The sequence below is a fragment of the Amblyraja radiata genome, chromosome 1, assembly GCF_010909765.2.
Source record: "Amblyraja radiata isolate CabotCenter1 chromosome 1, sAmbRad1.1.pri, whole genome shotgun sequence".
NCBI classification, from domain to species: domain Eukaryota; kingdom Metazoa; phylum Chordata; class Chondrichthyes; order Rajiformes; family Rajidae; genus Amblyraja; species Amblyraja radiata.
In genome coordinates this window covers 31,556,895-31,567,143 of record NC_045956.1, presented here as the reverse complement: position 1 = coordinate 31,567,143, position 10,249 = coordinate 31,556,895, and the positions used below count along the sequence as shown (strand labels likewise).

General features: G+C 45.0%; 1 protein-coding gene across 1 annotated transcript in view; it reads right to left on the bottom strand.

The window, feature by feature from the left end:
- Positions 1-386: 386 nt before the first annotated feature.
- The window catches only part of plrg1 (pleiotropic regulator 1), a 29,268-nt gene continuing 19,405 nt past the window's right edge, over positions 387-10,249 (bottom strand). The window contains exons 11-13 of the mRNA XM_033043199.1: positions 8,857-8,996; positions 6,179-6,372; positions 387-823 (exon numbers count right to left, since the gene is read on the bottom strand). Of these exons, the coding sequence (XP_032899090.1) occupies positions 764-823; positions 6,179-6,372; positions 8,857-8,996 (394 nt within the window). The 3' untranslated portion in view covers positions 387-763. The remainder of the gene's footprint in view (positions 824-6,178; positions 6,373-8,856; positions 8,997-10,249) is intronic.

Sequence of the window (10,249 nt, the reverse complement as noted above, 5' to 3'; positions counted from 1 at the left end):
AGATCACGTCGGAATAAAGAACATTTGATGAGTTTGAGCCATCCAAATTAATCAATTTTCTGATGTTGGGCATCAAGATAAAGTAAGTTGTACAAGTTTAAAATAATTCAGAGTAATTTTCTTGATAGATTTCAAATTTTTTTTTAAAAGCCTCAATTCACAAAGGCTTTTACAGTCCAATAAGTGACAGACCATGGAGCTCAAATTTTAGTTTCAAATGATTAGCTAAATTTAATGGGCCAGAAAATATATTTTAGAGCAGAAATTCTATCTAACTCCTTAAAATGGAAGTAACTTCATGTAAGTCTCAAATGTACGTCCCGCAAATTCTAACGAATCACTCTCCTTTGATTAACTATTTCCTCAACAAAATTGTTAGGCTTGTGTCATTGTCACGCATTTTCACAATTTATTGTAGAAATGTAATGTAAAACCAGATAAACTTCATCAGTTGGGAACAAAAAAGCAAGAATTAAAAAAAACTTTAAGAAACCACATTAATATTGTACCACAAATTGTCAGGATGTTATCTTATGACAGTGCCATGCAGGAAAATTGCAAAATAGAAATTAAAAAAACCAATTTATCCATTGGACTGGCAACAAATTGCGAAGTGACACTGCTGGTGCAAGAGAAATGTGGCCTTCTTAGCTCTAGGGAGGGGTGAGGGAGGATGGGGAGGTACAGCAGATAACTGAAGTAAAAAATATACAAGTATTAAAATACAGCATTCTGGCAGTTACGAATTGTAAGTGAAAGTCACTTAGAATCTTTTCCTTTTGATGATCTCTGGTTTCCAGTTGACAGGATGAGTTTCTTCAGTCTAGGATTAAAAAAAAAGAAAACATTACTCTGCGGGAAATTTCCACCAGTTACAAGTATGCTGAATTTGAGGTTTTAATGTTTTCCTCCCAAAATAGAGCATGCAAGCAGAATATTACCCATTACAATGGTTTGCTCAAAACAACAATGTTAGATAGAATAAAATAAGATAGGTTTGTGTCACACCAAAAATAACGACTTAGTTTAAAGCTTACATGGAACACAAAAAAAATGCAGCACAGGAACAGGCCCTTCAGCCCACAATGTCTGTGTCAAACATGATACCAAGATGATCTCTTATCTGCCTGAACATAATCCATATCACTCCATTCCCTGCATATCCATGTGTCTGTTCAGAAGTATCTTAAATGCCACAATCTATCTGCCTCCACCATCACCTCCGGCAGCACATTCTACCACCATCTGTGGACAAAACCTACCCTTCACATCTCTTTTAAACTTTGTTCCTCTCACCTTAAAGATATGCCCTCCAGTATTTGATATTTCCATTCAGGGGGGAAATGTTCTGATTGCATAACCTACTTATGCTTCTCATAATTTTGTATATTTCTATCAGGTCTCCCATCAACTTCTGGTGTTCCAGAGATAACAATCAACGTCTACCCAATCTCTTGTTTTAGCTAACAGTGTCCAATCCAGGAATCATTCTGGTAAACCTCCACACCGTTTCTCCATTGGGGCAACCAGAAGTGCATGCAAACATCCAAATGTGGCCAAACCAAAGACCTACAAAGCTGCATCGTGACTTCCTGACTCTTATACTCAATGCCTCTACTAATGAAGACAAGCATGTTCTATGCCTTCTTTATCACTCTATCTTACTTGTGTTGCCACTTTCAGCGAGTTATGGACTTGGACCAAGTTCCCTCTGTACATCAATGCCATTAGGGGGTCTTGCCATTAATTGTATTTTTTCCTCTTGCATTCGACCTCCCAAAGTGCAACACCTCACACTTGCATGTAAGTTAGATAATTGTTATGCCAAAATGTGCTAATTTTTGTTTCAGCATATCTTTAAATGTAATTTTCCTCTGATTCAGTAATGTAATTTGTCTCTTCACATTTACATTCTGAAGACACTGCCAGAGATTGCCCTGTAATTACTTTTATTCTCATTCTATTACCTCTGCATTCGTCCCAAGGGTCCATATCTCACCCGCCTCATTTCCAATCATTATTCATACACACATCAGATTCCATAGGCCCTCTGGACAACATCCACCACATCTCATCATCTCTTTCTATCAGTGCCTAACTGGTCATTATCGTTTGATATCTGATATTAGATATATTAACGTTTCCCACATTAAATACTGAGAAGAACAAATACAAGTTTTTTCTCACTTCCCTTCTACAAGATCAACTACTTCATAACCAAATCCTGCAAGTTGAAATCTTAGGCTTCATCATATGATGTAGCTATCCAATCTAACCTGAAGTTAGGGTTAAAGGTTCAAGATTCATACTTCCAATGCAGTCACTATCCTTCTGGTTGACATCCCAACATCCAACATTTGATAAACCCTAGTCCATTAAATTTCAGTTCATGAAATAGTAACCCTCCCTTATCTTGCATAAGTAATACTGTCGGCTCCTGAGTTGACCGTGGACTGCAGTTACTGGAATCTGGATCCAAGGAGAGATAGCTGAATGGATAAAGAATTGGCTTCATGGAAGGAAGCGGAGGGTGACGGTGGAAGGTTGCTTCAACTGGAGGCCTGTGACTAGTGGTGTGCCTCAGGGTTTGGTGCTGGGCCTATTACCGTTTGTCATCTATATCAATGATTTGGATGAGAATATACAGGACAAGATTAGCATGTTTGCAGACGATACAAAAGTGGGTGATATTGCAGATAGTGAAGATGGTTGTCACAAATTGCAGCAGCATCTGGATCAGTTGGCCAGGTGGGCTGAGGAATGGTTGATAGGATTTAATACAGAGAAATGTGAGGTGTTGCATTTTGGGAAGACTAACATGCGCAGGACCTACACAGTGAATGGTAGGGCTGTGGGAGTGTTGTAGAGCTAATGGATCTAGGAGTGCTAGCACATAGTTCTTTGAAGATGGCGTCACAGGTAGATAGGGTGGTCAAAAAGCCTTTGGCACGTTGGCCTTCATCAGTCATAGAAACATAGAAAATAGGTGCAGGAGGAGGCCATTCGGCCCTTCGAGCCAGTACCGTCATTCATTGTGATCATGGCTGATCGTTCCCTATCAATATCCCGTGCCTGCCTTCTCCCCATATCCCTTGACTCCATTGGCCCCTAGAGCTCTATCTAACTCTCTCTTAAATCCATTCAGTGACTTGGCCTCCACTGCCCTCTGTGGCAGGGAATTCCATAAATTCACAATTCTCTGGGTGAAAAAGTTTTTTCTCACCTCAGTCTTAAATGACCTCCCCTTTATTCTAAGACGGTGGCCCCTGGTTCTGGACTCGCCCAACAATGGGAACATTTTTCCTGCATCTAGCTTGTCCAGTCCTTTTATAATTTTATATGTTTCTATAAGATGCCCCCTCATCCTTCTAAACTCCAGTGAATACAAGCCTAGTCTTTTCAAGGAGTATTGAGCATAGTATTTGAGAGGTCATGTTTGCAGTTACATAGGACTTTGTTAGACGGTTTTTGGAGTATTGTGTTCAGTTCTGGGCACCATTCTACAGGAAAGATGTTGAGTGGAAACGGCGCAGAGAAGATTTAGAAGGATGTTGCCAGGACTTGAGGGGCTGAGATATAGGGAGAGGTTGAGCAGGCTGGGATTCTATTCCATGGAGCGCAGGAGGATAAGCGTTGATATAACAGAGGTGAATAAAATAGATAGATAGATAGATAGATCCTTTATTGTCATTCAGACCTTTCGGTCTGAACGAAATTATGTTGCCTGCAGTCATACACAGAATCAATAATAACAAAACATACAATAAACACAAATTAAACATCCACCACAGTGAGTTCACCAAGCACATCCTCACTGTGATGGAGGCAAAGTCTTAGTCTCCGTCTCTTCCCTCCTTGTTCTCCCTCTGCGCTGAGGCGATCGATCCAGGCCGAAGATGCCGCTCTCCAGTCCAGCGGACCTCCGTGGTGATGTCGCCGCCGCCGAAAGCCGGAACGCCGTCTGCGCTCCGAGACGGCCCTCCACAGCATCAGCGGGCCCCAGCAGCCGCCCCAGCTCCAGGTCCCGCCGCCCCAGCTCCGGGCCGCCGCCCCAGCTCCGGGTCCCGCAGTCTCCGTTCTGGGCCGCTGCCCTAGCTCCGGGTCCCGCAGTCTCCGCTCCGCGCAGCCGCCCCAGCTCCGGGTCCCACAGTCTCCGCTCCAGGCCGCCGCCCCAGCTCCGGGTCCCGCAGTCTCCGCTCCGGGCCGCTGCCCCAGCTCCGGGCCGCCGCTCCGGGTCCCGCAGTCTCCGTTCTGGGCCGCTGCCCTAGCTCCGGGTCCCGCAGTCTCCGCTCCGCGCAGCCGCCCCAGCTCCGGGTCCCGCAGTCTCCGCTCCAGGCCGCCGCCCCAGCTCCGGGTCCCGCAGTCTCCGTTCCGGGCCGCTGCCCCAGCTCCGGGTCCCGCAGTCTCTGCTCCGGGCCGCTGCCCCAGCTCCGGGCCGCCGCTCCGGGTCCTGCAGTCTCCGCTCCGGGCCGCCGCCCCAGCTCCGGGTCCCGCAGTCGCCGTTCCAGGTCCCGTAGTCTCCGCTCCGGGCCGCCGCCCAAGCTCCGGGCAGCCGCCCCAGCTCCGGGTCCCGCAGTCTCAGCTCCGAGCCCCGCAGCATCAGCTCCAGGCCGCCACCGAAAGCCAGAACGCCGCACCAGCAAGTCGGGCCACCGCTGCCTTAGCCCCAAAGACGGCCAGCCTCTCGTTGGTAAGTCCTGGCTGGCTCTGCCTCCCGAGCCTCGGGGTCGGTCGCAGGTTGGAGGCCGCCAGCTCCGCCATTAGGCCTCAGTGCAGACGGAGGCAGAGAAGGGGGATACGACACGAAAAAATCGCATTCCCCCGAAGGAAGAGACAGAGAACATGTTTCACCCCCTCTAACACAACCCAACAAACTAAAACTTAACCAAAACAAGAGAAAAAAAACAACAGAAAAAAGTAAAGACAGACGGACTGCAGGCGAGCCGCAGCTGTTAACAGCGCCGCCACTTCCGGACTGGCAAAATCATGAGGAATAGATCGGGCAGATGCACAGAGCCTCTTGCCCAGAGTGGGTAAATCGAGAACTAGAGGGCATAGGTTGAAGGTGAAGGGGGAAAGATTTTATAGGAATGGGTAACTTTATAAGAGGGATGACTTTTCCTCACACAAAGTGTGGTGGGTGTATGGAACTAGACTGCTGCCGAAAGAGGCGGTTGAGGCAGGGACTATCGCAACATTTAAGAAATAGATAGATACATGGATAGGACAGGTTTAGAGGGATTTGGGTCAAACGCAGGCAGGTGCGACTAGTGTACACGGGGCACGTTGGTCGGTATGGGCAAGTTGGGCTGAAGTGCCTGTTTCCACACGGTATGACGCTATGGAGCCACAAAAAATCTGTTGTGATTTGCTGCCGTATCTACTTCTCCATTTCCAATTGATTGTTGGGAGGTCTAAAGTATATCCCCAGCAAATGCCATCTATAAGATCCCAAATTATATCCACTGGGCCTCATTTGAAGAACCTCACTTATTACTGCAGTAATGGTGACAACCTGCAATTTTATCATTTACCGAACACAAATAGGGTCAAAATTCTAGCAAATTTTTAGTTTGTAGATAAAGCAGTTACTACTCCAGTAGTTTTGCTTTAATTTGGACAAAGACGACAAGCTAAACAGCAGATAAACCTATTCATAAAAACAGAACATAAATCCAGTCACAAAAACCTGACACTACGAGGCCTTACGACAGGGGTCGGCAACCTTGTTCTGCATAGGGGCCGGGTCGCATGTCTGTGAGCGGATGGCGGGCCACATCTATCACGTGTACACATGGATCCCGCCCCCATCCCGCCCCGGACAGCAGGCATCAAATCACGTGTTCACAGAAGGTAGACAAAAATGCTGAGGAAACTCAGCGGGTGAGGCAGCCTCATGCAATCCTTACATGTCTCACCCGCTGAGTTTCTCCAGCATTTTTGTCTGCCTTCAATTTTTCCAGCATCTGCAGTTCTTTCTTAAACGTGTTCACAGAAGGTGCGCAGGATACAGTACAGCTAGAGCTCAGCCCCGCGTTCTGGGCGGGCGCTCGGCAGGCAAGATGATTAGGGGAAATAAAATCCACTTGCGGGCCGGATAAATCCGGATGGCATTCGGCCCGGGGTCGTAGGTTGCCGACCCCTGCCTTACGGGAACAGAACTTAAATCAATACATACAGCCATGTCATCTTCCTTGTAGACTTTGATTGTTTTGTCAGCTTCTGCTGTAAGTAATCTGCTTTCCGACTGGTCAAAGGTGCATGCAAAAATCCCAGATTCACTGTCCAAGGAGCCTGGCTGCACGGCAGCATGTATTCGCTGAAAGTTGTATCCAGTTCTCCAATCCCAAAGGTGCATAGTTCCATTGTCCGCTGTTGATACAAATTTAAAGTAGCAATCACTAGGATGCAAGAATGTACAATATTTTTTGTGATCTACACTATTGTGTTCGGTGTTGCAAAATCCCAATGTGGCAATTAATAAAACTCTCAATCTTTACGTTTTTGGAAAGATAACATTCCTAATATACAGCAAATGCCAACATTTGACAACTGCTTTAAGTTGTTTGAACAGACATAACTTCAAATTAATTTACATAATCATGATCATATTTAACCATTTCAAAATACCAGACAATGGAAGTCTGATCATGTTAATTAATTTTAATTATAGTACAGATATTAAACAATTTCTATGTATAGACCAACCTGGGTTACAAAATGATTCCCTTCCTGAGAACTGTTTGTAAGTTGATTTCTCCACAGATAAGAACAGTTCATTTTTTCATATCTAATTGCAGTACATATACTTGCTATAATTCTTTAATTTACTGAATGTCCACCCCGATACAACCCATAATTACATTAATGGAATACAGGTGATTCTGCTACAATGCAATAGTTGTGTTCTGAAGCAATTTTGCATTATAGGAAATTGCATCAATGGGGAAAAGGGTGTTTGGAGCGAGGGAGTTTCAGACTCAAAATAATAATGTAATTTTTCCCTCTGCAGGATTTAAAAAAAAATTTTTTTTTTTAATAGCTACAAGTTTAATTTGTAAGTGCAAGCTAAAAATACGAATGGATGTCATTAGATTGGTTAATAGTGTACCATTATACAAGTCTGGATCGAAGTCATTGTCAGCAAATTTTCAAAGTAACTCTCTTGAATGGTCTCCCATTGAAAATGACAGCCGGTGTTCATAAGAGATAACGATGTCCAATTACTGCAGGGAGGTGGTGCAAACAAATTTCCCCTCCTCCCCGGCCCCAAAATTGTTTTTAATCCCCAAGAGTGCTTAACAACTATAGTCGGAAAGGACAGAGAGTATTTTGAGGGATAGGATATACATGCATTTAGGTGGACATGGGCTGATTAAGGATAGGTTTTGTACATGGGATGTCGTGTCTCAAGAATCTGAGTTGATGAGGGCAGGGCTGTAGTTGTTGTGTATGGATTTCAGCAAACGATCCAAGGTTCCACATGATAGGCTGCTCTGGAAGGTTAGATCGCATGGGATCCAAGTAGAGATAACTGAATGGTGGAAGGTTGCTTCTCGGGCTGGAGGCCTGTAACTAGTGTGCCTCAGGGTCTGGTGTTGTGCCCGTTACTATCTGTCATCTATATCAACGTATACGGCAAGATCTGCAAGTTTGGAGATGACAGAAAAGTGGGTGGCATTATAGATGGAGAAGATGGTTGTGAAAAATTGCAGCAGGGTCTAGATTGGTTGGGCAGGTAGGCTGAGGAATGGTTGATGGAGTTTAATACAGGGCAATGTGAGGTGTTGCAATCTAGGAAGACTAACCAGGGCAGGACCTACATGGTGGATGGCAGGGTACTAGAGTGTTGTACAGCAGAGGGATCTAGGAGTGCAGGTACATAGTTACTTGAAAGTGGTGTCACAGGTAGATAGGGTAATCAAGAAGGCTTTTTGGCACATTGGCCTTCATGAGTCAGAATATTGGGTATAGAAGTTGTGAGGTCATATTACAGGTGTATAAGACATTGGTGAGGTCACATTTAGAGAGCTGTGTGCTGTTTTAGTAACCTTGTTATCGGGGAAAAAATATTGTTAAGCTGGAAAGAGTGCAGACAAGATTTACGAAGATGTTGCCTGGAATCGAGGGCCCGAGCTATAGGTAGTGGTTGAGCAGGCTAGAACTTTATTCCTTGGAGTGCAAGAGATTGGGGGGTGACCTGGTTGAGGCGTATAAGTTCATGAGAGGAAATAGATAGGGTAAATGCACAGAATCTTTTACCAGAGTTGGGGAATTAAGAACTAGAGGACATCCGTTTAAGGTGAGAGGGGAAGGATGTATTGAAAACCTGTGAGGAAACTTTTTTTACATAAAGGCTGGTAGAAACGAGTTGCCAGAAGAGGTTATTGAGGCTGATACCATCACAACGTTTAAAAAACATTTGGACTTACACGAATAGGATAGTTTTAGAGGGATATGAGCCAAACACAGGCAGGTGGGACTAGTGTAGATGGGGCAATTTGGTTGGTGTGGGCAATTTGGGCCAAAGGGCCTATTTTCACATTGTATGATTATGACCCTGTGGGTTTCCTTGGGCGATACTGGGTTCTCCCCACATCCCAGATACATGCAGGTTAGTAGGTTAATTGTTTGCTACTAATTTGCCCCTTTCTGTGTAGAGGAATTGATAACAATATAGAGAATAAAAGATGGATAGGATTAATATAAATGGATAGTTAGTTTGCAGTTGGTGGGCCAAAGGGCCCAGTTTATGTGGTATCACTCTGAGTGAGCACTTGGGTCAGGATTGAAATTAGAAATAACTTCTAATTGGGGGAAAAAAAGCTGCATTTGTGTTCTCCCTCTGTGGTTTACCTCCGGATACTAGTACGCCATCTGAGTTGACAGAAAGTGTGTTGATGATAGCATTGTGGCCAGGTAGGTTCTGAATAAAAACTCCATCTGGACACTTCCACTGTTTTATATTATCTGGAGAACCAGAAGCAAAGGTATACCTATATAAAAAAAATAAACAGGTTGATCATGTTAGGCACAGTTAATAAACATTGTGAATAACTAAAACAAAATAAGAAATAATCTCAATTTGCAATGTGTAGGAAGGAACTGCAGATGCTGGTTTAAACCGAAGATAGACACAAAAAGCTGGAGTAACTCAGCGGGACAGGCAGAATCTCTGGAGAGAAGAAATGGGTGACGTTTTTGGGTCAAGACCCTTCTTCAGGGGAGTGCTCAGGACAGAGATAGAATGTAGTCGGAGACAGTAAGAGGGGTGGGAGAACTGGGAAGGGGAGGGGATGGAGAGAGAGGGAAAGCAAGGGCTATTTGAAGTTAGAGAAATTAATGTTCATACCACTGGGGTGTAAGCTACCCAAGCGAAATATGAGATGCTGTACCTCCAATTTATATACTAAATATAGAAATGTGTTAAAGAGTCACAGAGTTGCACAGCACAGAAACAGGCTTGTTTTGCTCATCATGTCCATGTCGGCCATTTGGCCCATCGAGACCCATCTCATTATACTGAATTAGGTCTCAATTCTCCTTTCCCGAGTTCATACAGGTGCCTGTCTAAATGCCTCTCAAGCACAGTGATTCTATCTGACGACCACATCCTGTTATCATATCCCATATATCAATCACGCTCATAGAGTCATAGAGATGCTAAAGCAATTCTAACTAAACTAATTCTTCCCAACCATTGTGTCGGAATGAACTGCAGATGCTGGTCTAAAGAAGGTTCTCGATCCAAAGCACCATCTATTCCTTTTCTCCAGAGATGCTCCGCTGAGATACTCCAGCGATTTGTGACTACCTTCTCACTGGTCAAGAAGGCACAGCAACGACTGTTCTTCCTGAGGACATTAAAAAAGACTGGTCTGCCCCAACAGCTGCTGACAACGTTCTACCGCTGCACCACAGAGAGCATACTAACGTATGGCATCTCTGTGTGGTATCTCAGCTGCACGGAGGCGGAGAGGACAGCTCTTCAGCGCGTCGTCAACAGAGCGCAGCGGATCATCGGGACAGAGCTACCAGCCTTGGAGGGCATCTACCACACGCGGTGCCTCAGGAAGGCCCTCAGCATCCATAAGGACTCATCACACCCCTGCCACGGTCTGTTTCAACTACTTCCCTCCGGCAGACGTTACAAGGCCTTCTACGCCAGAACCTCCAGACTCAGGAACAGTTTTATCCCAAGAGCTATAGCGGCTCTGAACCGGCCCTAATGAGTGCCCCCCCCCATCCC